The sequence below is a fragment of the Balaenoptera physalus genome (assembly GCF_965194825.1).
Source record: "Balaenoptera physalus genome assembly, chromosome: 13".
NCBI classification, from domain to species: domain Eukaryota; kingdom Metazoa; phylum Chordata; class Mammalia; order Artiodactyla; family Balaenopteridae; genus Balaenoptera; species Balaenoptera physalus.
Genome location: NC_138892.1, coordinates 101790827 through 101818131, shown reverse-complemented (window position 1 = coordinate 101818131; position 27305 = coordinate 101790827). Strand labels below are relative to the sequence as shown.

The window sequence follows — 27305 nt, the reverse complement described above, 5'->3', positions numbered from 1 at the left end:
CAGCGGCCCCATCAATCCTCGCCTGGCCGTGCTGACGTCATCCTGCAGTAGCGGGGATGGGGTGGGCATGAGAGAGAGAGCCAGGACGCCGGGCTCCAGAGCGAAGGAGAAGAAGCCACTGCCAGTCCTCCACCTCAGCCGCCCAGGTTGGGGGGCTGCTCAGGTCTGCTCTATGGACTAGGGTGGGCGGCAGGCTCCTTTCAGTCTCTGCCCTGCTGCCTGCTCTCGTCCCTCCCCTCCTTGGAGAGCCCCTGCATCCCTCCCCCAAGGGGGAATAAGCGGGCTTGAGGCTCCCGGGGAGAGCGATCGGGGCCCTGCCCTGCCCGCGCCACACCATGCCCCTCCTGCTCTTGCTCCTCTCGCTCGGCTGCCTGCTCCCCTCCAGCTCCTGCAACAAAGGTGAGTGAGGCGGGGGGCGGAGGCACTGAAGGAGGGGTCTCAGGCAGGGCGTGGGGGGGGGGGTGTCGGGGTGGGCAGGAGCCCTTAAGGCTCCCTGGCACATGACAGGTGGTTCTTCAGACCATCCCCCTTCCCATCCGTTTTCTCAGACCTGCCCTCTTCTCTTCCCCCTCGCATCCCCCTTCCCACATCCTCCTCTCTGGTCCATCTCTACCCATGTGCTTCTCTTGCTCCCATTTGGTCCCCATTCCCATCCTGGGGTCTCTCTCTCCCCCTCCCCCAATCTCTCCCTCCTGGAGCTATCTCAGGTCTCCGAAGGACTTGCCCCTGAGGGGCGATACACGTCTCTGGGCGGGTCTCCGTTTCCACCGGGGTGTGCCGGGGCTGAGGGGCGATACACGTCTCTGGGCGGGTCTCCGTTTCCACCGGGGTGTGCCGGGGCTGAGGGTGTGTGGTACATCCATCTGGTTCCTCTCCATCCCATCCTGGGGAGAAACTGTTCCCTGCAGCTCAGCAATTCGGAGCACGTATGTTTTGGCGTGTTCCTCTGCATCCATAACCTTCCGTCTGCATACAGCTGGGCTGAGGGTTACCAGAGCTGCCCTCTCTGCAGACAGCGGATAAATTCAGCTGGGTGAGGCCGTCTGAGGGACCAGGAGGGAGGGAGGGGGTGGGGGCCGAGGGCTCAGGTAGGTGGAGATGGGCAGGGAAGGGCAGAGGTGTGGGAGTGCTAAATGAGTGGTGAGAGGGGAAGGGAGAAGGAGAAGGGAGATGAGGTGTGGGAGGAGATGAGAAGTGGGTGGACCAGGGTCAAGGTGGAGGCCAACAAAAAAAAAAAAAAAGAGAGAGAGAGGAATGAAAGGGAAATCAGGAAGAACAGGTGAGGAGAGGGGGAGGGGGCGAGTCCAGGAGGGAAGAGACAGGGAGCCCAGGAGTCAGTGAGAGGAGATGGACACAAGGAGAGAGTCGGGGGCCAAGAGGAAGGCAGCAGAAGGGCAGGGTGGGGCGTGAGCTGTGCGCAGCCCCTCCATCCTCGGCTCAATCTCTGACCTCAGCCGGCTCTGAGCCTCCTGCCACTTCCTCTGCTGCCTTCTGGGCACCATCTTGTGGCTTTCTCCTCCGCCACTAGAGAAGGGGGTTATGGCGGGTCCTCGGCGAGGAAGAGGCCGGCATTCAGATACCAGAAGGCTTTGGGGGTTGTCACTGGAAGAAAGAATGGAAATCAGAATTTCTTGCTCACCATGACATACTGGGGATGAATTTCCTTTTGGAGACTCAGTTTCCCTCTGATGACGTGTCTTCCTCTGCCCAGGTCTCGCTGATGGGCCATCGTGGATGTGCTTTGGGAGCTTAGGCGTTGGCTTGATGGGATTCAATAGAGCAGGCAGTGGAGGTTGGCGTTGGTGTGGGGAAGGGAGCCCCTCACCAGGCTGGTGGGAGGTTGGTCCTGGGGAGGAGACGTGATTGAGTTGAGTGTGGTAGCAGATGGGGCGATCTGGAGGCTGAGTGAGTCCCACATCCATCGTGGGTTGGCTGGTGGCTGAAGGGAAGAGGGGTGGGGTAGGCGAGAATTAGGACTCAGCCATGAGTCTGTATAAGAGCGGGGTTCAGGGAGTGTGGGGCTTGGTGGCCTTCTGGGGGACGTAGGACTGTGTTGGTTATGAGTGTGTTCTCTGGGTGTGAGGGTGGGAAGCAAGGAGAGGATCTGTTGTGTTTCTAGGCCAGTTCGATAATCCCTGAGGATGTCGGCTCTGCTGGGCCCAGTCGTTCGGCATTGATTCCTCTGCTCCATCCCTGCCCCTCTCTGTCCTCCTCCCTCTGTCCTATATATTTTCCCTTCTCTCTTTTCTCCTCTTCCCTCTCCTCTGGGAGAATGGCCTTAGGATGGGGCTTGGCCGGGAGAAGAAGGGATCAGGATTGAAATGGGGTGGTGGTGGAGATGATAAACAATCAGGATCTCAGGAAGCTTCTAGTCTGCTTTTCCTAATCTCAACTCTGCCCTTAATCTATCTCTTCCCTTTTCCAGGGCCTTCTGATGGCCCACCACTGCTCCCTGAAGGCCCAGGGTCCACACTCTAGCTCTTGAAATCCCTAAAGAAAGTCTCCACCTTCTGACCAGGTTTCCCAGGGGACATGGCAGTCCCCCTCCCCCCAGGGCAGGCTGTGGCCATGGAAACTGTCTCTCCCGTGACCTCCCACAGACCCTCTGCCTCCTTTCATGGCTGACCTCTTGTCCTCAGTCCTTTCTCCTGCAGGTGCTTCTGCAGGGGCTGGATAGGGTGGCGATGCTGGAGTGTGTTGTCTGGAGGCGGAGGGCCGCCTCACAGGTGCTTGCTCTCCTCTCCCTGGGGGGGCAGCCAACAAGCACAAGCCGTGGATCGAGGCGGAATACCAGGGCATCGTCATGGAGAACGACAACACGGTTCTGCTGAACCCACCACTCTTTGCTTTGGACAAGGATGCCCCCCTGCGCTATGCAGGTCAGTGGGGTGGGGGCAGAGGAGGGAGGGTGGGATAGAGAGAAGTGGGCGGGGCAAGGGAGGAGAGGGGAGGTCCTGGGAGGGAGAGCAGTGAGGACGTGGGGGAAGAGGGAGAAGTAGACTCCAGGAGGAAACGGGCCACGGCGAAGAACGGTGGTAAAATAAAGGGGACCAGAGAGGAGGACGTGGGCAGGTGGGGGTCAGCGCAGTCAGATTTTGCCAGATCTCAGACCTGGGGGCTCTGAGAGGTTGCCGCTCGGGGAAGCTGGGGCTGGAGCTGAATGTCTGATAATTAATGCTTTTCCATGTGCAAGAGAAGGGACAGGGGTTTGGAAGGAGAGGTGAAGTGGGAGGCTGAGGGGTGTTGGCGAGTGTGGGAAGGAGACCCTGGAGGTGATGCGGGAGCTGCGTCCTTCCCTCCCCCCCTGGCCAGGTGAGATCTGTGGCTTCCGGCTCCATGGGTCTGGGGTGCCCTTTGAGGCCGTGATCCTGGACAAGGCGACAGGAGAAGGGCTGATCCGGGCTAAGGAACCCGTAGACTGCGAGGCCCAGAAGGAGCACACCTTCACCATCCAGGCCTACGACTGCGGCGAGGGCCCCGACGGGGCCAACACCAAGAAGTCCCACAAGTGAGGACGCTCCTGCCCCCTGCCCTCTGCTGCAGGCCCCCCCTCCTCCCAGGCCCCCCACCACCCTCTGTCCTCGCCGTCACTGACTATCGACCCCCTCCCCGCTCTGTTCCTGGGGTTTAGGGACGGGGCCTTGTCCTCCAGGAGCCTTCAGCCAAGGGGACAGAAGCCTGTGGTAGAACTCAGTGGGATCGAATCTTGGCTCTGCCTCTTATGACCTTGGGCAACTTCTTAGCCTTTCTGGATTTGCTTTTCCTTGCCTGTAAAATGGGGTGATGATGATGCCTACTTCTTCAGGTTACTGTGAAGATGAAAGGAGATGGTTTGTATAAAAAGCAGGCACTGCGGTGCCTGACACTGAAAGGGCTCAGTACACGGAGTCAGGATGCTGAGAGAACGAGGAAGAGGATGGTACATTCAGCACACACCCAGATTCCTTCCGACTGTCCAGCCGTCTGCAGTGTGTGCCACACTCACACACACAACATGCACACGCACAGCAGTGGGTGAGGGTGGGCAGGAGATGGCTACGGCAGGAAGAAGGCTGGGGCCCAGGGCTCCGAAGTCTGTTCCCAGCTCACTTCTCCTTTGAGAATGGGAGGAAGATGGGCAGTCAGGACTCCTGGACCACTACGAGGCGCTAGAGATAAATCACTCCTTGTGATGACTCAGTTCCCATTTGGAGACAGGACCCTTGCCTCTGGGCCCTGGGTGCCAGGATCTGGGCTGGGGGCAGGGCTCAGCATGAAGGGCTTAGCCCCCTCCCCAACCTCTGCTTGCCCCGCGGGGGCCTGGGCGGGGGAGGGGGCACGGCTGGCTTGCTCACTGCACACGTCAGATGACTTGTGACTCTTGTACAAATGCCACTTCCCTGAATATGGTTGCTTTTAATTTGGTTTTTATTCTGCATCTTCCGTTTTTTCTTTAAGAAGGTTTATTTATTTATTTATTTTATTTTTGGCTGCGTTGGGTCTTCGTTGCTGCTTGCAGGCTTTCTCTAGTTGCAGCGATCGGGGTCTACTCTTCGTTGTGGTGTGATGGCTTCTCATCGCGTTGCGGAACATGGGATCTAGGCGCGCAGGCTTCAGTAGTTGTGGCTCGCGGGCTCTAGAGCGCAGGCTCAGTAGTTGTGGCACATGGGCTTAGTTGCTCCGCGGCATGTGGGATCTTCCCGGACCAGGTCTTGAACCCGTGTCCCCTGCATTGGCAGGCGGATTCTTAACCACTGCGCCACCAGGGAAGCCCCTGCATCTTCCTTGATTATCCCATTGTATTTGACTCTCAGGAAGGAACAACCTGCTGGACACAGAATCCTCTGTCTCACGTGGCTGTCCCCAACCTATAGCATACTGTACAGAAGTCATCAAAATCGGCCGCTGGTATCCCCTGGGGTCGTTCCTCACCCCGTACATAAGTCACCCTTTCCCCGGTGGTTCCTGTCCCTGGCTGTGCCTGGTGCCCTGGTTGGGGGGATGAGCGTGCCCACTGCCCCAGGCTCCAGGACCTGCTGGTCCCGCCTGCTCTGCTTCCCTGTCTGGACTCCTGCTTGTGGCTGACTCTTCCTCGTCCTCCTCCCGCTCTGGCACCTGCAGGGCCACCGTGCACGTGCGGGTCAATGACGTGAATGAGTTTGCCCCAGTGTTTGTGGAGCGGCTGTACCGCGCGGCCGTGACTGAGGGGAAGCTGTACGACCGCATCCTGCGGGTGGAGGCCATCGATGGCGACTGCTCCCCCCAATACAGCCAGATCTGCTACTACGAGATCCTCACGCCCAACACCCCCTTCCTCATCGACAACGACGGTGAGCCCCCGCCACCCCAGCTGCTCAGCCCTGGGCGCCCGCGTCCCTCAGGACATCTCGGGGCCTCCACTTCTGCCCCTCACATCCTCATTCCTCACCCTCCTTCCCAGATGTGGAGCCTCCTTCCCTAGATCCCTTCCTCCCAGCTTCCCGCTGTCTAATTCACCTGCTGCCCTGTTAGCTCACAAGTCCTCCCTGGCCTCCCCAGACTTTCTCTAGTGCTCCTGACCCCCTCCATCCCCCACCCCCACCCCAGGGAACATTGAGAACACGGAGAAGCTGCAGTACAGTGGCGAGAAGCTCTACAAGTTTACGGTGACGGCTTATGACTGCGGGAAGAAGCGGGCGGTGGATGACGCAGAGGTGGAGATCCAGGTGAAGCCCACCTGTAAACCCAGCTGGCAAGGTGAGGAGCTCCGCTTGGGACCTGTCTTGTAACCCATCTTTCACCTTGGTCTCCCTTTTCATCCCTTCTGACAACCACAGGGGCTAGGCTAGGTGTCAGGGGAGGGATATGTGGGGCAGGCTTGTAGCTGCCTACCCTGGCTGGCTATTTTCGTAGGAGCCCGAGACTGTTGGTGGATGTGGCCAGAGCAGAATGGATAGGAGGGGCTGCCTCACCCATCTCCCTCTCCACTGCCAGCTCCCTCTCACCCCTGCAGGCTGGAACAAAAGGATTGAATATGCACCAGGCGCTGGGAGCTTGGCTTTGTTCCCTGGTATCCGCCTGGAGACCTGCGATGAACCTCTCTGGAACATTCAGGCCACCATAGAGCTGCAGACCAACCATGTGGCCAAGGGCTGTGACCGTGACAACTACTCAGAGAGGGCACTGCGGAAACTCTGTGGTGGGTGTGCCCCCCTTGGCTGCCCGGGCCTGTCCCCTGTGCCCCCTACCCCCAGCCTCTGCCTGAGCCTCCTCTGCCTCTTTCTTAATCATCTGTCTTGGGAATTCCCTGGCGGGCCAGTGGATAGGACTCTGTGCTCGCATTGCAGAGGGAGCAGGTTCAATCCCTGATCGGGGAGCTAAGATCCTGCAAGCCGTGTGTTATGGCCAAAAACAAAAACAGAAATAATGAATCTGTCTTACATCTTCCTTTGCCCATCCATAGATGTATATATCCGCCGGCATGTGGTTATCTCTTGTGGTCCAAAGAACACATAAATATGTGGTTGGCAAAGATGCATAATTGTGGCCCAAGAAAGGCACCAGATACATTATGGGACAATGGCAGGGAGAGATGAAGAGTTGGAGTTGAGGTCACTGGAGAGCTATTCCTAGCCATTCCTTTCTCATCTCTGAAAGGCCAGAAGAGGCGGTGAAAGTAGCTGTAGGAAATCTTTTCTTGTCCCTCTCTCCCTGCCTGCATCCTGTTCCCCATCTGCTGCCTCTCCGCTCTGACACCTGTGCCTTCTGGGGCTCCGGCAGGCGCGGCCCCTGGGGAGGTGGATCTGCTGCCCATGCCCGGCCCCAATGCCAACTGGACGGCGGGCCTCTCGGTGCACTACAGCCAGGACAGCAGCCTTATCTACTGGTTCAACGGCACCCAAGCTGTGCAGGTGCCACTGGGTGGCACTGCTGGGCTGGGCTCCGGGCCCCAGGACAGCCTCAGTGACCATTTTACCCTGTCCTTCTGGATGAAGCACGGTGTAACTCCCAACAAGGGCAAGAAGGAAGAGGAAACCATCGTGTGTAACACTGTCCCAAATGGTGAGCCTTCCTTAGGACACCCGTCTGAGTGTGGAGAGACTGGCTTCTTGTCCTGCCTCTGTCGCTGTCCAGCCTGTGACTGTGGACGGGTCACTCCTCTCTCTTCATCTGTAAGATAGCAGTGCTAGGTTTCGTATTCCTGTGATTTACTCCCAACATGACAAGCTGAGACCCTACTGCTCTCAGAGTGATGGAACCGCCCACCGCCCTTCTCATTTGCAGCTGCCTGCATCCACCGTGTAGTAGACTGCCCCCCAAACCTGCTCCCCCTAAAGCCCCCCGTCGCCGTGGAAGAGCCTGAGTAATGCTGTGCCCCATTCTTCCTCTTCCACCACCCCATCCTCCTCCTTTAAGGGCTAGTGGGCTCCAGCCCCCAGGACCCCTCTTCCCTCTATGGCAGTAGCACAGCCCTCTTTGAGGGGCTCAGCCTTGACCTGCTCTTACATTTCTGCCTCTTCTCGGAGCTCATCTCTCTTGACCTGTAAAGGAGTATTGCCCATGAAGTTTGTATTAACCAAAGGACCGGTAAAGATCTGGGTGGGGGCAGGCTGGCCAGTGTCCCCCCTCAGCCAGTCAGAGTGACCAAGAGAAGTCCGACGCTGGACTCTGTGTGTGTGTGTGAGAGAGAGTGAGAGAGAGAACCTGAAGGGATGAAGAGAATTGGGCATCCCCTCCTTCCCAGTGCTTTGAAGCTGTTCTTGCCCACGCTTTGTGCTTGACCTCTGTCCCCATCCTCTGCCCTCAGAGGACGGCTTCTCTCACTACTCGCTGACCGTCCATGGCTGCAGAATTGCCTTCCTCTACTGGCCTCTGCTGGAGAGTGCCCGGCCAGTCAAGTTCCTCTGGAAGCTGGAGCAGGTGAGGCCGGAGCCAGACTCCTGGGAAAGCTGGGTGGATGTAACTTGCTTTCAGGGGAGGAGGTCCTAGGGCAGGGGTGGGCATTTTCTGGGTTGCCCTGTGTCCCTTCTTTCAATCTCCACTTTCAGTTCCTGACTATTTTTACACCCCTATGCCCCCCACCCTGGCTCCGTTTTCTTGTTCTCTTTTTCCAAGGCTTGTCTCTTGCAGAAAGCACTCCTGGATTAAAAGGAAGTAGGGAACAAATTACTACAAACACCAAACCCGACCAGCCATCTTTCCCCTCTTGTTTTCTTTCATCTGTTTCTTATCTAGAACCTTACCAGTGCAGATCCCTGACTCTCAAGCAGTTAGCATGTTGTAATTGAGGAAATAAGTAATCTGAGGTACATAGATTAGGTTTGAGTCCCGCTAGGGGAAGTTCCTAGCCATGAAATCTTGGTAAATACGTTTACAACTCAGTTTTTTTTTACCTATGAGTTGAGGATAATAAGAATTCTATATCCAAGGGTTGTTGTAGGATTAAATGATGTAATAGACCTTTATAGACTAAAAAGCAGTATATATATGTGTGTGTGTGTTTGTATATTTATATATCCATGCACATATATATATATACACACATATATATGTTTATAAATTCTCACTATTTTCATGGTTATGAGGGATAAATAAAAATGGGCAAAAAAGAAAAAAAAAGAAAAGAAAAATCTCTTGAGCCAACAGTTGCAGCCTCTTCTTTATTCATTCTCCAAGCTGACCACAAGGACCGTGGGGATGAATTGTGTTTCCATCTCCTTCTGTTTTTCTCGTAAGCCCCGGTGGAGTGGCTGAGTAAGCAAGTGGCTGAAAAAAGGCAGGAAGTGGAAGAGAGAGAAAGGGGAACGAAAGCCCACAAACTGGATAATTGAGGGCTGTCTACAAAAGCTTCTGCTTTCTGTGGCACTCTTTTTTTATTTTTTAATTTATTTTTTATCTTTTTTAACATCTTTATTGGAGTATAATTGCTTTACAATGGTGTGTTAGTTTCTGCTTTATAACAAAGTGAATCAGCTCTACATATACATATATCCCCATATCTCCTCCCTCCTGCGTCTCCCTCCCACCCTCCCTATCCCACCCCTCTAGGTGGTCACAGAGCACCGAGCTTATCTCCCTGTGCTATGTGACTGCTTCCCACTAGCTATCTATTTTACATTTGGTAGTGTATATATGTCCATGCCACTCTCTCACTTTGTCCCAGCTTCCCCTTCCCCCTCCCCGTGTCCTCAAGCCTCTTCTCTATGGCTGCATCTTTATTCCTGTCCTGTTGTGGCACTCTTTTAAAGAGATATTCTGCCATTTGCTTCTTCTGGATCTTTCCCCCACGTTGCTAATACTGGTAACATTCCTCTTTCTATTTTTCTTTTATTTACCCTTATTTATTCAACAAAGATTTAGTAAATACCAACTCCCTGCCATTCTGCTAGTTCTGGGGATACAATGGGGTCTAAGATGGAACAAAATCTCTGCCTTCATGGAGCTTACATTTTAGTTGGGGAGATAGATTTTTAAAAAGTAAGCAGACATATACACATGATAAATTGTGATAAATGCTGTGAAAGAAGAAGCAAGGGACTGAGGTAGAGAATAGGAGGCAAGGAGGAGGGAACTCACTTTAGATTGGATGTTCAGGGAAGGCCTGATGGAAGTGAAATGTAAGCTCATCCTGAAGGATGAGACAGAGCTGTGAGGAGAGAGAGTTCCAGGCAGAGGGAAGAGCAGATGCAAAGGCCCTGAGGCAGGAAAGGGATCAGCAGGTTGCAAGCATGGAGAGAGGACCAGGGAGTTAGAGCACAGTGGACAAGGGCAGAGACTGGGTTTGAGGTTGGAGAGCTGGATAGTGATCAGATGTATGGTGGACTTTGTTGGTTGGGGTCATTTGGATTTTGTCCTATGAGAAGTCTTTTGAAGGGTTTACAGCAGGAACGTGACCTGATCAGATTTACATTGTAAGAAGATCCCTTTGTATATGTATACGTATAACTGATTCACTTTGCTGTACACCTGAAACTAACACAACATTGTAAATCTACTACACTCCAATTAAAAAAAAATCTTAAATTTTAAAGGTGCTGCTCCACCAAATTTGGGATTTATTTCTCAAATTAACTATAAATTTTTTGGACTTCCCTGGTGGCGTGGTGGTTAAGGAATCCGCCTGCCAATGCAGGGGACATGGGTTCGATCCCTGGTCCTGGAAGATCCCACATGCCGTAGAGCAATTAAGCCCGTGTGCCACAACTACTGAGCCTGTGCTCTAGTTGGCCCGCGAGCCACACCTACTGAGTCCGCGAGCTGCAACTATTGAAGCCCACACGCCTAGAGCCGGTGCTCCGCAACAAGAGAAGCCACCACAATAAGCCCGCGCACTGCAACAAAGAGTAGCCCCCGCTCGCCACAACTAGAGAAAGCCCGCACGCAGCAACAAAGACCCAACGCAGCCAAAAAAAAAAAAATTTTTTTTTTGTTGCAAAAATAGGAAGGATTTTTCTAATTTTGCTTCAGAAAAGATTTGGTTACAAGTAATTTATTTAATTTGCAATTAGCTATGATTTTCCAACAGTTGTCATTTATATTTGGGAACATTTGTGAAGTGAGGAGAATCCAATCTTTTCAAATGTAATGAGTTGTTAATAAATACTAAGTTTGACAACATTAAATTCAGTCGAGATTTAAAGATTAAAAAAAAAGAAGAAGATCCCTTTGGCAACTATGGGAGGAAGGTAACAGAGACACCTAAGAGTGTAAGTGCTCAGACGAGACTGTTGCAACAGAGAGAGACTGGGGACTTGAATGATTGGGTGGCAACGGAGATGGAGAAAACGGCACAGAAACCCACAGCTTTTGTTTCTGTTTGGACTCGGGATGAACAGCACCTGCTGATGGACCGTGTCGTACTCCCCTTAGGAATGTTGATGCTTTTAAAGGTTTACCTGCAGAGTGGAATTTTAGGTACGAGGTTGGAGCCTGATAGATTCCGGGCAAGGATATTATTCCTTGAGCTGGGTGGGCAGCAATTCACTAGTAGGACCTGTGGATAGGACAGGGTCTATGAGGGACTGTCCCCTGCCTCCCAGGAGGTGGGGCAGTGCCTGGCGTTCGTTCCCTGGGGATGATGTGACTGACAGGTTCCTGCCCTTCCCCACCCGCCAGGTCTGCGACGATGAGTGGCACCACTATGCTTTGAACCTCGAGTTCCCCACGGTCACACTCTATGCCGATGGCATCTCTTTCGACCCTGCCCTCATCCACGACAATGGTCTCATCCACCCGCCCCGAAGGGAGACTGCGCTCATGATTGGGGCCTGCTGGACTGGTAAGGCCCGCTGAGCTTCTCCACGGAGGCGCTAATGTTTGGGGCCTCCCGTGGCTGATGGAGGAGCAAGGGCAGCTTGACCTCGTGAGCTCTTAGCCCTGCAGTTGGGCAGGGAGGCTGGGAAAGATCTCCTGGGGAGGAGACCACAGCCCCTCAGGTCTCCTTCCTGTTGGACTGGTCATCACCTCTGACTCGGGGGAATTTCCTGCTCGGGCACCACCAGCATCTTTCTTTCTGTAACTTCAGTCACTTCCCGCTTCGTTCCATCCCAGTGATGATGCTTCCACAGCCCGTTCCCCTGCTGGAGGACGGTAACCCTGCAGAGGGTCAGCAACCTTCTAGCTTTTAAGCTGTTTCTTTCATCTTTTCCTTCTGGGAGGGTGTGTGTGTGTGGTGTGTTTGTGTGTGTGTGGTGTGTGGTGTATTTGCATATGTGGTGTGTGTATATATGTGGTGTATGTGGTTTGTGTGTATAGTGTTATCTATGTATGTGTGTGTGTGTGTGTGTGTGTGTTGTACCAGAGCCCTTGTGTTTCCTCAGCAGCATATTTGGCGTTTGTCTATAACAGAGGCCTGAGATAATCTCAGACATGACAAAAGAAGGGTTGGGATTCAGCAGAGAGGTTCAAGTCCTACACGGGCAGGGGCAACGCCTGGAAGACCTCCCCGTCCTCTCTGTCAATCTGGCCACACATCCCTGAGCTCACTGGCACTTTTTCTCCCCCAGAGGAGAAGAACAAAGAGAAGGAAAAGGGAGGCGACAACAGTACGGACGCCACAGCAGGTACTTGCGTGTGAGATCTGGAGGCCGGAGAGCTAGCATCTCAGCTTAGGGGCTCCGGCTCCCGCGTCCGCGCGGTCCTACCCGGCCTCACCGTTCACCGCCTCGCCCACCACCAGGGAGCAGAGCCTCCGAGCACCGCAGCCAGGCGGGCTCGCCCGGGAGAGGGCGGCCAGATGGAGCCGGGCTGGGCGCCGGTGTCCTTTCCTGCCCACGGAGTGAAGTCGAGGGTCCTCGTGCTGGCTTTCCGCGTGGCAGAGCGCAGAGCGCAGGGGGCAGGAGGCAGCCACGCGGCCGGGAGAGCTGGGCATCCCTGAAGCTCACGCGCATCCTCCCTGGTGCTCCCCGCATGCACCGTGAAGACCCCCTCGCGCACTCTCCTCGTTTTCTGCCTTGAGTCTCCTCTTTCCTCCCTTTGGTCCTGCTTTCCTTCTCTTTTTGCCTCTGCCGGGAGCTTTTCTCATTTCTGTGGCTTCTATTTTTCGCCCTCCGTCTCCGCCCACCCCCAGTTTTATTCTGTCTTCTCGCTCTGCCTTGTCCCATCTTTCCTTGGCCTCCCTTGCCGCTCATCAATCTTTTCTTCTTTTAGCTTCCACCTGGCTCCTTCCCGTCTTCTTTCTCCAGCCTGCTGCGCTTTCTCTCAGCCCCCTCTCCTTGTGCCTCCCCCCGTACTCCCCCTCGCCTCCTCTCACCTCTGGTCCGCCCCTGTGTTCCTGCCCTAGGAGACCCCTTGCCGATCCACCACTACTTCCACGGCTACCTGGCCGGTTTCAGCGTGCGCTCAGGTCGCCTGGAGAGCCGTGAGGTCATCGAGTGCCTCTATGCATGTCGGGAGGGGCTGGACTATAGGGATTTCGAGAGCCTGGGCAAAGGCATGAAGGTATCGCCCCTTCCTCTGGCCCCCTCCCTCCAGGCATGCCCCCTGACCCCGCCCTTCCCCACGCCCACCTCTGCTCCCTTCCTCTCGCGCCTCTGGTCGTGCTCTCAGCCCTGTCTGTGTCTGGGGCCCAGGTCCACGTGAACCCCTCGCAGTCCCTGCTCACCCTGGAGGGGGATGATGTGGAGACCTTCAACCATGCCCTACAGCATGTGGCTTACATGAACACTCTGCGCTTTGCCACGCCCGGCGTCAGGCCCCTGCGCCTCACCACTGCCGTCAAGTGAGTGCTGGGTGGGCGGGCAAGTCACAGAACAGAGCCAGTGTCAGAACTCCTTGGCCTTAAGCACCGCCGACGGCTAGGCGCACCTCCCTCGTTTTAGGGATGAAAAACTGACCTGCCCAATTGACACAGCAATGCTGGAAAAAGAGCCTGGACCAGACTCAGATTTTCCAGTAAAGGGTTCATGACTCTTCCCACTGAAGCACACCTCCAGGATTTGGGGGTTTTAATCTCTGTGTCTCTGTGCTGATACGTAAAGTGGGACAGAAGAGGGTACTGGATTGGGAGCCAGGAGACCTTACACTAATTCTGACTCAGTACTAATTCTCTGGATGACCTTGGGCAAAGACCTCTAGTTGCTTGATTCATCAAGCTCTTGCAAGATCAAACAGGATGATCTAAGTCTGGGGATTGGAAGCCTATGGCCCCAGGATCAAATCTGGCCTGCTGCTCATTTGCATATTGTTTATGGAAATGAGCTGCTTTCACCCTGTGATGGCAGGGCTGAGTAGTTGGGACAGAGACTGGTACAAAAAGTCGAAAATATTTACTGTCTGGCCCTTCATAGAAAAAGTTTGCTGACTTTTGAGTTCTAAGTGAAGGATTCGAATTCTTTACATGAAAAATTGTGCATTACTTCAAGGTTTAAGTATATTAGGTATTTAAAAGTACAGATTGATTGAGAGGTCATGAAAGCATAAGAGTTATGGACACAGAGTCTTTTACTTACTAGCTTTTTAAAAATAAATTTATTTATTTAATTTATTTATTTTTGGCTGCATTGGGTCTTCGTTGCCACGTGCGGGCTTTCTCTAGTTGTGGCGAGCGGGGGCTACTCTTTGTTGAGGTGCACGGGCTTCTCATTGCAGTGGCTTCTCTTGTTGCGGAGCACGGGCTCTAGGTGCGCAGGCTTCAGTAGTTGTGGCACGCGGGCTCAGTAGATGTAGCTTGCGGGCTCTAGAGCACAGGCTCAGTAGTTGTGGCACACGGGCTTAGTTCCGCGGCATGTGGGATCTTCCCAGACCAAGGCTTGAACCGGTGTCCCCTGAATAGGCAGGCGGGTTCTTAACCACTCCGCCACCAGGGAAACCCCTTACTAGCTTTTTAGCACTGAGAAAATGCCATAGAGCAGGGATAACAATAGAATCTAACTCATGGAAATGTTGTGAGGGTAAATGATAGAATCCAGATCAAATGCCCAGTGAAGTGCCTGTTCTGTCAACACTGGCTATTGTTATACAAAGGCATTTTCACCCCGTATTATGTTTATGGGGCAGTTTTCAGGAGCTACTGCCATCCAGTGGGTGAATCACATAATGTAGGGGTCAGGATTCCTGTGTTCCCTTCTCCCCTGCTCTGCCTCAGTTTCTCCAAAAGCTATCTGAAGGGAAACATCTCTGACTTGTCCCTATCCTGGCATGGGTGGGTTTGGAGAGGAGAGGGCTCTGAGCCCTGGACGGTGACCGGGCATGATGGTCAGGCCTCCCAGAGCTTCAGAAGGCAGGGGCAGGGCTTTGGGGAATTGGGCTGCTGGTCCATGGTGTGGTCCTGGTGGGGAGCTGAAGGCCACGGCAGATGAGGTCACGTGGGTGCAGATCTGCGCGGAGGATGCGCCCCACCGTGTTCTCATCAGAACTCTAGCTGTTAGAGGGCTCTCACCCAGCTACGAAGGTATGAAGGGCTTCATCCCTCAGGGACCAAGGAATGGCTTCATCCCCTTCATAGGCTCAGGAGCCACGTCAGAGGGAGGGCTCTGTCTTCTGGCTTAAGGTGGCGCTCTGCATGGGGCAATCCCACCAGGGGGGAGTTGACACCCTCTTTGTTGACTGGCTTATCTGAATTCCTCCAACCTCTTTCCTGCCCAGGGAAGAGGCTTATCCAAGGACTGGGAACCTGACGTTGGTCCTTTAGTAGAGGGAAGGGGCCTTTTTCCTTTATGAGGTTAAGAAGGAGAGAAGTCTCATTTCTCCATTTTAGGGCTACCATGTGGTTAGTGCTACCCTAACACTTCCTTGAGGTTGAAGGAGAAAATATAGAGGGGTGTGTGTGTGTGTGTGTGTGTGTGTGTGTGTGTGTGTGTGTGTGGAACAGGGAGAGACAGATACCCAGCAGCACCTTCCTTCCTGTGATGCATATCCTTGCCCTGGTCCATGTGGCTTCCCTACCTTACAGTGTTCAGTGCTTGGACCTCTGTCCATTTAAAGCCAGATTTATGCAGTCATTCAGTCAATGCAGGTTTCCCCTGAGTTTTTAATTTTTTTTAATTTTTTTAATCTCTTGGATTCTTGGAAAGCTCATCTGGCTACCACATCTTTTTCTCTAGCTTTGTTCTCTTTCCCTAGCTCTTGAATTTCTTCCTGCTTGTTGTAACCTCTATCTAGAAGTTGTGCCAGCACCTCAGATAAATGAGCTAAAGCTTAATAATGAACTTCGATGCCTGAACTAGCCCCTCCTCCTGAATTCTCTGCTTCTGTAATGGCGTCTCTGTCCTTGCAGTTACCCCAGCTTGCAGCTTCTGAATCGCCTTTGATTCCTCCGTCTTTATCCTCCACACCCCATCGGTTACCAGGTCACCTAGATCCCGCTCTGCACCCATGTCTGGCATCTGTCTCCTCTTCTTCCACATCTGCTGTTATGACTCCAGCAGCTCTCATTACCTCTCATCTGGCCTATTGCTCTAGCCTCCTAACTAGTGGACTATCTCTAGTATTCTAACTTCAGTTCGGTTTCTACCCAGAGGCTAGGTTAGTGATCTGAAATGAGAATGTCCATCCTCACACTTCCCTGCGGAAGAAGACATCCATGGTTCCCTCCTGCCCACTGCACAAAAATTGCACTCAAAGCCCATGACCGTCTGGCCCAGTGTTTCCTGCCTCATGTTCCTCTACTCCCCTTCGTGTGTTCCTCACCATCCGCTCTAGGGTCAACGTTCTGCCCTCCTCCAAAGGCTAGCTCACTTGCTACTTCTCTTCATTATTCCTACCCTCCCTTGCCAAATGCCCCACTGCCATCCTAGCCAGAAACAACCTCTCCCACTCTGAACTCTCGTGGGTTTGTGTTTGTTCCATTCATGTGATGGTGACGATGTTGGCGCTTGTTTTAAGGTTTGCATGCCAATTCTAATCTCTTGACCAGTTCATTAGTGTCCTTTGGGTCTGGACCAGCCTTTGGGTCCCCTTTGGATCACCCATCACAGTGGGAGTGTCTGTTGGAGTCTGTGCTTCCAGAGTTAGCTGGGGTTGTTTTCCAAGAGGCTTTGATCCGGGTCTCGCTGGACGACTGTGCAGACTGTCTCAGGCCCTGCTCCTTATGGCACAGGAGCTCAGCGAACTGTGGGTTTGGTACCTTCAGGGGCTCTGCGTTCATGGTATCCGCTGAGGTTACACCTTCTCCCTCTGGCTACAGTAGTCAAGCTGGGCCTGCTCGGTAATACGTGTGATAGTCCTCTCAACAAAATCATTTCTGTTAGCCCAGGTGTATGGACCACAGGCCCTGCTCTGGAATTACCACCTCCCCTGTGAAGACTGCTTGTTCAAGGGGCACTTCCTTTTTTTTTGGCCGTGCTGTGCACCTTGCAGGATCTTAGTTCCTTGACCAGGGATTGAACCTGGGTCCAGGGCAGTGAAAGCGCCACGTCCTAACCACTGGACCACCAGGGACTTCCAAGGGGGCACTTGTTTACAAATAAATTTGACTAATGCAGACCCACATGGTGGCTGTGGTTTAGTGGAAGAATCGTGGACTTGGAATGAGAAGAATGGGTTCAAGCCTGGCCTGGGACACATATTTCTTATGTGGCCAAGATGCTTGACCCGAGAGCTTTGGTTTCTTATCCCTATTGCAACAGCAGCCAAAGAAGGTTAAATGAAAGAATGTGGACAAAATGCTTCACAAAGCAGCAAGCACTCTGAGAATTATTGATTGGCTGGAGGCAATCCTGGGAGCGTGTTCCCGAGCGGCCGTCCTATTGTTGGTCTGGGCTGGCTCAATCCTCTAGGGAGGGTTTGTCTGGTACCAGGATCAGTGAGGCTTCATGGGATGGTGGGTGCAGGTCCAAGATGGTCAGATTAGCTCGCCTACTGAAATGTGTTTCTCTGATACTGGACAGGATGAATTGAAGACACTCCAAGCAGGAGGACACCTTTTTTTTTTTTTTAATTCACGTATAGTTGGTTTACAGTGTTGTAATTTCTGCTGTACAGCATGATTCAGTTATACATATATATATGTTCTTTTTTAATATTCTTTTCCATTATGATTTATCATAGGACATTGAATATAGTTCCCTGTGCTATACAGTAGGACTTTGTTGTTTATCCATTCTATGTATAAAAGCTTACATCTGCTAACCCCAGCCTCCCACTCCATCCCTCCCCCAACCCCCTCCCCCTTGGCAACCACCAGTCTGTGCTCTACGTCCGTGATTCTGTTTCTGTTTCATAGATAGGTTCGTGTCGTATTTTAGATTCCACATATAAGTGATATCATATGGTATTTGTCTTTCTCTTTCTGACTTATTTCACTTAGTAGGATAATCTCTGGTTGCATCCATGTTGCTGCAAATGGCATTATTTCGTTCTTTTTGATGGCTGAGTAATATTCCATTGTATATATGTACCACATCTTCTTTATCCATTCATCTGTCAATGGACAGTTAGGTTGTTTCCATGTCTTGGCTATTGTGAATAGTGCTGCTATGAGCATAGGGATGTATGTATCTTTTTGAATTATAGTTTTGAGGGCATCCTTTGATATGCTCCCCACCCCCACCCCACTTTTGTTGTTGAATATTTTTTGACACGTATCTACCAGATATTGTACTGAACACACTTTTTTTTTTAACATCTTGGGTGAAGAACTATGTATGTATACATATTTCTGTAAGTTCAGTTTGTAAAATACTGTTCGAGAGATGTTCCATGGTCTTGGGGTAGGGCATTGGTGATGTCATCATCACCATAGGTCAGGGTTGCCTAACCTTCTGCCCCTGGCCCTTCCCTGCAGTGGTATCCTCCCTGGAAAGGGTATCTCCCCCTCCAGCTTTGCTATGGGGGTGATGGTCGTGCAGAGACACTATCCCCCTTTCCTCCCCTTTCCCTCCCTGACATGAGGTGCTCTCTGTAGAGGTGAAGGCCCAGAGTGGTGGTCAGAATATAGATTATAAGGGAGGGGGTGATGGGGTCACAGGCTGCCTCTCTCCCTCTTCTCATATAGGTGCTTCAGCGAAGAATCCTGTGTCTCCATCCCCGAAGTGGAGGGCTACGTGGTGGTGCTCCAGCCTGACGCCCCTCAGATCCTGCTGAGTGGCACTGCTCATTTTGCCCTCCCAGCTGTGGACTTCGAGGGACCCGAGGGTGTCCCTTTGTTCCCTGATCTTCAAATCACTTGCTCCATTTCTCACCAGGTGGAGGCCAAAAAGGATGAGAGTTGGCAGGGCACAGGTAAGGATGACCTCAAAGAGTGATAGTGTCCAGAGAAGGGGTCCGTGTCTGGAACCAGAGTGAAGGAAAAAATCTGGGGCTGGACATGAGAGCGACGTCATCCCTCATTCACTTTTCTAGAACCCCTGACTGTTAGGAACGAGAGCCAGCGGGAGACCCCCGGGTGGCAGAAGGTTGGTGGGTAGTGGCGTTTTTGACGATGATGCTGGCAGCTCTCAGGAGGTGACCCCGGAAGGGGAGGAAGCGTGGCCATGAGGTGGGCCCTTCAGCTCTGACCCAGATCCTGACTGCCTCCTGTCCAGTGACAGACACACGCATGTCGGATGAGATCGTGCACAACCTGGATGGCTGTGAGATTTCTCTGGTGGGGGATGACCTGGACCCCGAGCGGGAAAGCCTGCTCTTGGACATGGCGTCCTTGCAGCAGCGAGGCTTGGAGCTCACCAACACGTCTGCCTACCTCACCATTGCCGGTCAGTGGGGCCCGAGAACCTGTCCTCTTTCCTTGGGTGCGCCCCTCCCCATGGTCAAGTCTCTGGGAAACTCAGAGGGTCCTCCTTCCAGGCTCAGGGGTGTGGCCAAGTGCCCCCTTGCACCTTCCCTGCCTGGAATGTCCTCTGGCTTCCAGATTGTCCCTAGAGGTGGCAGCTGGGGTTTAGGCTCCTGGTGGTTCTTTCCCAGCTTCTCTCTCCAGCCCAGCTCACCTCCACTTTGGTCTCCACTCTTCTTTGGCTCAGTCTCTGCGTAGCTTTCTTTTTTTTAAAATTTATTTAATTATTTTTGGCTGCATTGGGTCTTCGTTGTTGCTGTGTGCAGGCTTTCTCTAGTTGTGGCGAGCGGGGGCTACTCTTCGTTGCGGTGCGCGGGCTTCTCATTGTGGTGGCTTCTCTTGTTGTGGAGCATGGGCTGTAGGCGCGCGGGCTTCAGTAGTTGTGGCACACAGGCTCAGTAGTTGTGGCTCACGGGCTTAGTTGCTCCGCGGCACGTGGGATCTTCCCGGACCAGGGCTCGAACCCGTGTCCCCTGCATTGGCAGGTGGATTCTTAACCACTGTGCCAGCAGGGAGGTCCTCTGAGTAGCTTTCTAATCCTCTAGCCATTTGGTACTCGCCCTCTTCTCTGTCTTGCGTCTCACTAATCTCATGGACACAGCATAGCTTTAAGTCAAGTGCTCATCTCTTAACGTCTGGTGGTAAAGATTTTTTGGTAGCTTCCCAGGGAAGCGTCCTCCTCTCTGAAGGACCCTCCATCAGGGAGAATAGGAGAAGAAGAGGCGGTCAGTTCCTTCCTGTTTCCGTTCCCTTCCAGAGCCTCACTGAGAACTTCTGTGTTATCCTCTCTCCGTTTCCCCCCTGCTGCCACCTCCCCTTGTCCTTCAGGGTGTTCCTATTTCCTTCTCTCCATCCCTCCTCCCAGCTCGCAGAGGAGGGCGGAGGCAGAGATGGAGCCTCGGTTACTCTATCCCAGTCAGTCGGAGCTGGTGGGGAGGCAGGGGAGCGTCTCTCCGTCTGAGAACTCGGGTCGCACCCCTGCTGAGGGGTGGCAGCTGGTGCGAGTCTGGGAGAGAGACTGAAGGCCTCTTCGCTGGCTCCTGCCCTGAGCTGCCTCCTGGTCGCCAGGGGTGGAGGGCATCACTGTGTATGAAGAGATCCTGAGGCTGGCTCGTTACCGGCTGCGACGCGGGGCTGCCCTCTATGCCAGGAAGTTCCGGCTTTCCTGCTCAGAAATGAATGGGCGTTACTCCAGCAATGAATTCGTCGTGGAGGTACCCAGAGTCCCCTTTCTTCCACAGCCAACCCCGCTGGCGAGGAACCGGGGTGGGGTGGACTGAACCCGCTGGTGCGTGGGGATGGAAATTGCAGCCCAGGGGACGCCTGGCCCCGGCGGTGGGTGGAGAAGAACGGGAAGCTGGGGGGCAGGGGGGGAAGAGCTGGGACCTCGGGGGGTGGGGTGGAGGAGGGGCGGGGAGAAGCGAGCGTGCCCACTGAGCCCGCCCTCGCCCCAGGTCAGCGTCCTGCACAGCGTGAACCGGGTCACTCACCCCAGCCACATGCTCAGCTCTCAGCAGTTCCTGCACCGAGGTCACCAGCCCCCGCCTGAGATGGCTGGACACAGTCTGGCCAGCTCCCACCGGAACTCCAGTACGTAAGGCTGCGTGGGTCCAGCCGGGCGGGTGGGTGGAGGGAGTGGGTGGGCACGAGCATCCTTCCCTCCACCACTGGGCCTTGGGGGCGGGGTGGGGGGAGGAAGGGGGTGGAGCCATGGATTCTGGTCCCTGTGGAGCTTGACTGAGTTGGCAGCTGTGATCCAATCCCTTTATCCCCCAGATCGTTCACTTTGCCCAGTGGAGAGTACGGGCCTTAGGTCATCACAGGGGTACTTGTGCCTGGGATCATGGTCAGTGTGGGTTCAGCCTTTGTTGATCCTGCTGCCCTCCCCCAGCAATATCAAGTTAGCCCTGGACCTAGGGATCCTCAATAGTGAAGCTATCAAGTATGTATTAAGCACCCACTGTGTACTGGCACTGTTCACAATACAATTAAGAATACAAAATTTATAGGATAGATACAGTTCCTATCCTCAAGGAGAAAGTTGGTGCTATTGCATGTGTAATTATGTGCTATCTATAAAGTCATAAGACTGTTTCTAAAACAAAATACGCAAACACTCCACGTATTACATCCAGCTGGAGCGCTGCCCTTCAAAGCAATCTCATTCCCTGGCCATGATTGCTTACTAGTGATGCAATTTTTAATTCACAATTTAAGAGTTACTTAATTATAGAAAAACTAGAAACTATAAGTATAAAGAAGAAAAGTCAGCCATAATTCCACCACAATTGACCATTGTTAATATGGTGTTATTATGTGCCAGCTTTTGTCTGTGCCTGTTTTTTTTTTTTCTTTTAACAAACTTGGGATCAAACTATTTTGTAACCTAATATTTACACCTAATATTATAAAATGAATCTTCTCCCACATTGTTAAAAACTACAATGATTCTGATGTTGCTGGAAGTGATTTTTGGAATCCCTTTTTAGAATTGCTGTCAAAGTCAATTTATGAGATGCATTTATTTTTGTTCCTTTTGGGACACACCTTGCTTTTGGCCCAGTTCAGTATTACCCAACTTCAGCATCCACTTTTGTCAGAGTTGGCTCTGAATAGCATTCTGTGTTTGTAAACATAAAACCAACTCTCAAAGGGCAGAGATTTGTCACTTTTTAAAAAAGTCAAAAGGCATATCGCAGGCTCTGAAGGCAGTTCCCTAAAGAGTTCCAAAAATGCCTTCTTGGAAGGTCATGGTCACTGAACCCTACCCTGAAAGGACAGCTCACACATCAACCATGTAATCGGAAGAATAATGAACACATCGGTGTTCCAGGCACCCTGCCTGTGGGCTTTATACCTATTAACCCAGTGAATCATTACAGACAACAGATGGAATAGGTACTAGAATTATCCCCTCTAAAGGCAAGGAAATGGAGGCCCAGAGAGGTTAAGTACCTTATCCAAGGTCACACAGCTAAAACATGGTGGAGCCAGGATTCGAATCCAGGCAGCAGGATTCCAGAGCCCGTGCTCTAACCATCACTCTCTATACCCTGTCCATTTATGTTTGATGCTTTAAAAAAAAAGTCTCGTTACTTTATAGTTGCACCTAATTTGGGGGAGCTCCTTAGGGCTTCCCAGTATGTCTTTGACCGAGGCTAGCTCCCTGGTACCCCCGGAATTCAGTCTGTTTTCCTCTCCTTGGTCAGTGGCCACCACTGCACTGTCTCTTGTGTTTCCTTTTCCCTGGGACTGGCTCCCTTCATCCTTGCTCTCTCTGAAAACAACTGCAGACGCCTTTTTAAGTGTTCTTCCTGTGACTCCTACAGCAAAGCAGATGGAAGTAGGTGTGAGGAGGGAGTATAAGGCGTAACCAAGTTGCAAAGGTTCTAGGAAGCTTCACACAATCTTTAGAGATGTGTGAGTGAACTAAACCTGTTTTTGTTAAATAAACTTTGGGGGCCATAACTCCCTAACTCTTCCTCCAGTTCTTTCCTTGGGAATCATCCCACTCAGCCTCTTCGGGGTTGGATACTAGGTTCTGCCACTCAGATTAGGCTCAAGGCGCGTCCAGGTTGGCATTGCTGCTGGGCTCGGCAAGACTCTCATCCTTGTTTTCTCTGCTTGCTCTGAGATCCCAGCTGAGAGGGGCAGCCTGCTTTTGCCTTTTCCCCTGATTTTGGCCTGAGTAGGATACGGAGTTCATAGTTCACCTGAGGGCCTTGGTGATTGACATCTCCTGAGCTTATCAGGAGATCCATTTCATCAAACCTGTTCTATGTGCCCTTCCTGACTCTTCAAGGTGTTCTCTCCCTTTCCCCTCCCTCCCAGCCCCAAGAGCGGAGTTACAGGATTGTGGTTTTGCAATTTCAAATTACTCTGACCATGCAAAAGAGTAAGAGATAGAATTCCCTCCAACGAGACAGGGGCTTCATTTCTCTGAAGCTCCTAAGTGCACGAGGAAAGAGAGATCAGTGTGAACCAGGACAGTTAGCCAGGGAAGGTCCGATGGTGCATTCAGACCTTGAGCTTGGACCTTGAAGGGTAGAAGCGTAGATGGACGTGAGGGAGAATGAGAGTTTGAGAACTGAGGGTGGTTGGGTGGTATGGGGGAGTTGTGTTTAGGGAGAATGAGGCTGTCTGAGAAGGGTAAGATGAGCGATGAAGACAACATTTATCCAGTCTTCCCAAACGTTGATGCATGTCACAATCGCCTGGGGAGCAGTAAAAACGCTTGGTGCCTAGGCCATACCCAAACCAGTTCAATCAGAAGGTCTGGGGTCGGGAGCCAGGCATCAGGGGTTTTTAAAGATCCGCAGGTGATTCCAACGTGCAGCCAAGTTTGGAACCATTTCCCGGTTTGTTACCTACATGTATCTGAGACTTTGCGGAAAGACCTACAGTGCAATAGGATACAAATGGAAAATGAAATTGGAAGTGAGGAGGAAAGGACAATGAGGAAAGAAGACGATGAAGCCAAGGAATAAGTCAGTTCATAAAATACCTGCCGTGAGATGCTGCGACGTCGCTAGAATGGCCAGAATTTGGACTCTGAGCTTCCTTGTAGCTGAAGCAGAAGGAAAGCTGAGCAGTTAGGAAAGTCCTATGATGGGACCAACCAGTGCTTCAGGAGAAGCCCGGGGACCCAGAGCAGACGGACGTTTCTCTCTAGGCTCTTCAGAAAGGGGGCTCCATGTGGGGCTGTGGACAGGGCTTCGACCCTGTCTCACAGTCACATGGAACCAGGAGTTTCACACGGGCCACTGGCTAAAACTAAAACATCCCTTCGTGTTGTCCTTGGAGGTCATTCAAGGCCAGAATCAACTGCTTGGGTCTAATGTAGAAAGAAAGGTTGATGGTATTTCCTAAACTCTTGATTTTTGTCTGTAGCTAATTTAAAGATTCTCCCATCTCCCTGGCCTCCTGGCTGATTAGAAACTAATTAACCATACTTGTCTGCCTGCAGATAGAGGGTCTGCATTTTGTCTTTCTTGTGGTCATTTCTTATTCCTGGCAGTCAACTTGTCACTTCCTTCACCAGGCCAGGGGCTCAGAGGAACAAATGCATTTGATCAAGGCACAAAACAGAAGCTTTGGCTTGTCGTCATCGTGCCCCTAGAGCAAGTTCACCTGCTATGGCCTCCACTCTGGGGAGGGGTTTCTACTCCTTCTAGAGCCTGGGCTTAGCCACAGGGGCATTCTGCTGGTGGGGTCACTGCCCTCGGATCTTGCCCACCGACACGGAGACCCGGGAGGGGCTGTTGCCTGCAGAGGAGCAGAAAGGGCAACTCTGCCTCCCCCGTCTCCTCCCCCATCCCCAGGCAGTTGAGAAATTCTCACCCAGCCAGGCCTGTCTCTGCCCGGAGCCGGTGCCCGGGAGCCCACCTGGCCTGCTCAGCAGAGTCAGGTCTCTTTGGGCCCAGGTGGGCTATGGGTCGGGTCAGGCTGGGGACCGGCCTGGCAGAGCGCCGTCAGGGCGGCCTCAGGGAGGCGTGAGGCTAGTGTGGCTGCTCAGGGGCTGCTCCCACACCTGGCTGGCTCTGGAGCGCGTGGCAGCGTGTGTGTGCTGCCGGAGGATGGGTGTGCCACAGGGGTGGGGAGCTCCTGTGCTGTGTGCTTCCCTGCGCTCTGCTCTGTCTTGCAACATGTGAGTCTCACAGGCTGCGGGTAAATTCGTGTGCGTGTGTGCGTGTGTGTGTGTGTGTGAGACGCATGCATTAATAGTCCCTCAGTAACGGGACTGCCCAGGGTCCCGTGAGGCTGTGGGCCTCACGCAGCCTCTGTGGTCAGTGAGCTGCTGTGCCTACACGGCAGGCAGAGGTGCGCACCCACGTGCTGTGCAGTGGCCCAGCTGCCCCTGGCGGCCGTGTGTGTGTGTGTGTGTGTGTGTGTGTGTGTATACACAGGAGGTGGGCAAGGCTGTGCTCACGGCTGTTGGCTCTGTGGCCCTCAGGGCCCAGGTCTGTGGCGTTTACACCTTCCTGCAGGGGGTCTCCTGGTCTGCCCAGCTGGCGGGGAGCTGGGTGGGCCTGCACGTGTGGCTCTCCTGTGCCTTGGTGGAGACCCTCCGGCGCGTCCCTTCGATGCTGCCGTGCGAGCAGGTCTCCAGGTGGCTGGTGTGGGCAGTTGTGCAGGCCGGCAGAGGCCCGGCGCGGGGGCGGGGCACGGGGAGCCCGGTCCAGCTGGGCACCCGCACGCTCTTCCCGGGCGCGTACCTGCGCCTGCGCGTCTGCTGTGCTGCCATCAGCTGTAAGGTCCGAGTGAGGGTCCACGCGCCCTTCTGCGTCTCACTGCCCTTCAGAGTCCACGCGCCCCTGAGCCCGGGCTTCCAAGTGAGGCTGCGGGCCCAGAGGCTTGACAGGGCCGAGGGGGAGGTGGGTGTACCCCGAGGGGAGCAGAGGCCCCAGGGGTCCAGGAGGCTAGAGCCCACAGGGAGATGGGAGGCGTCACTGAGCGGGGTGAGCTCTGTCCAGGTGGGTGCGTGAAGGGGCTGCTCGCTGTGCCCTGGACCTGTCCCCAGCTTGGGTGCCCGCTCCTCCTCTTACGATGCAGGAAACCATTCTCTCCTCTTGCACTGTCAAGCCTGTGTGGCCGCCTCTCTCCTTTCCCCGCTGGCCTCTGGGCACCTCCTTCCTGGACTGCGTGGTCCCTGGGGAAGGCACAGGCAGAAGGACCCGGCAGGGTCCAGGCCTTGCCCTCTGTGCACTGAGAACAGGGCTGCCCGGGGCATCGTTGGGCTGGGAGCCCTTCTCCTCTGCCGCCCTTGCCTCCTTTGAAGATCTCCCTCCCTCAGGCTCTCTGCCCCTCCCGTCTCTGCCCTTCCCCGGGTGGAGCTCTACTTTTCCTCCGGCTTCTGCGGGGCAGACCCCTCTTCTGGGCCATCACGGACCCTGCCTTCTGCTCGGGGACCCCCTCTGCCCAGGCCCCCGACTCTCCCCCCGAGCGGAGTCGGCTCAGGTGTGCCTGGCTCTCCCCGCAGTGGTCCCGAGCGCGGCGACCCTCATCATCGTGGTGTGCGTGGGCTTCCTGGTGCTCATGGTCGTCCTGGGCCTCGTGCGCATCCACTCGCTGCACCGCCGCGTCTCGGGGGCCGGTGGGCCCCCGGGGGCCTCCAGTGACCCCAAGGATCCTGACCTCTTCTGGGATGACTCAGCTCTCACCATTATCGTGAACCCCATGGAGGTGAGCTGGGGGAGGGGGGGTGTCGGCAGAGTCGGGGCGCAGCTGGGGCGCGCTCCCGGCATGCGGACTCCCGCTGAGCTCCGCCTCTCCCTGCCTTCCCCAGTCCTACCAGAGCCGGCAGGCCTCCATGGCGGGCGCTGCGGGCAGCCAGCAGGAGGACGAGGACAGCAGCGACTCCGAGGCAGCCGACTCGCCCAGCAGCGACGAGAGACGCATCATCGAGACCCCCCCTCACCGCTACTAAGGCCTCCACCCCTCCCCAGACAGAGACAGGATTCCTCCCTGGTGAGACTGACACCCCCCCAAAGAGAGAGGAGGACATGCTGAGAGAAGAGACACCCAGAGGGAGCAGCTCTTGGAAGAGTCATCCTTTAATCTCAGAACCCCGTGGCCCTACGGAGCCCGCCCCCTCCCCCTGTCCCCCAGCCCACCCCCCTCCGAGCCTCTGGGCTCCTCCTCCCCCGGGGTGGGAGACTTTGGCTGGCGGCCGGCCCCTCGCTCACCCCTGTCCGTCTCTCCCCATGCCGGCCACGCGCTGTATGGGTTGTAGGGGGGACTGAAGGAAACCCTGTACCCTGTCCACGGAGCCCCCCACCAGACCCCCAGCCGGGCCTTCCCTGCTTCTCTTATGAGCCTGCCTCTCTCCATTTCCTTCTGGGGATCCCTGCTTCTCCTCCCGGCCCCCTTCCCTCCTCTCCTTGCCTGAGGTCCTACAGCCCCTGCCCTTCCTACAGGACCCGGCTGTGGCTGGGTTGTAGGGGCCCCGGGTGTATTATATATAATGTATATTTTTTCATGTCGTCGTGAGCGCAGCCCCTGTGTTCCGTGTGCAGCTCACAGCCTCGTGTGCGTGTGGCATCGTCACGTCTTGGGGTTAGGGTAGGGATGGGTGTGCTGAGGAAGGGGACACACCCTAGGATTTTCAAATAAAACAACCAGAAAAAAGCTCTGTGAG

The 27305-nt window shown here is 54.0% G+C and overlaps 1 protein-coding gene across 1 annotated transcript; it reads left to right on the top strand.

The window, feature by feature from the left end:
• Positions 1-27305, top strand: CLSTN3 (calsyntenin 3). The gene is made up of 18 exons (XM_082420170.1): positions 1-399; positions 2757-2879; positions 3313-3508; positions 5101-5309; positions 5566-5715; positions 5972-6157; positions 6739-7020; positions 7766-7878; positions 11074-11236; positions 11964-12020; positions 12740-12897; positions 13029-13177; positions 18392-18618; positions 18921-19091; positions 20237-20382; positions 20623-20758; positions 26148-26350; positions 26454-27305. Exons 1-18 carry the CDS (start codon positions 336-338, stop codon positions 26592-26594), a joined length of 2874 nt encoding a protein of 957 aa, XP_082276296.1. The 5' UTR covers positions 1-335; the 3' UTR covers positions 26595-27305.

Bases quoted from the DNA above. Each gene is read 5' to 3' on its own strand.
- CLSTN3 (XM_082420170.1), top strand. From the start codon at position 336: ATGCCCCTCCTGCTCTTGCTCCTCTCGCTCGGCTGCCTGCTCCCCTCC. The intron at 5,310-5,565 runs GTGAGCCCCCGC...CCCCCACCCCAG, and splicing joins CTTCCTCATCGACAACGACG to GGAACATTGAGAACACGGAG. The intron at 12,021-12,739 runs GTACTTGCGTGT...TTCCTGCCCTAG, and splicing joins CAGTACGGACGCCACAGCAG to GAGACCCCTTGCCGATCCAC.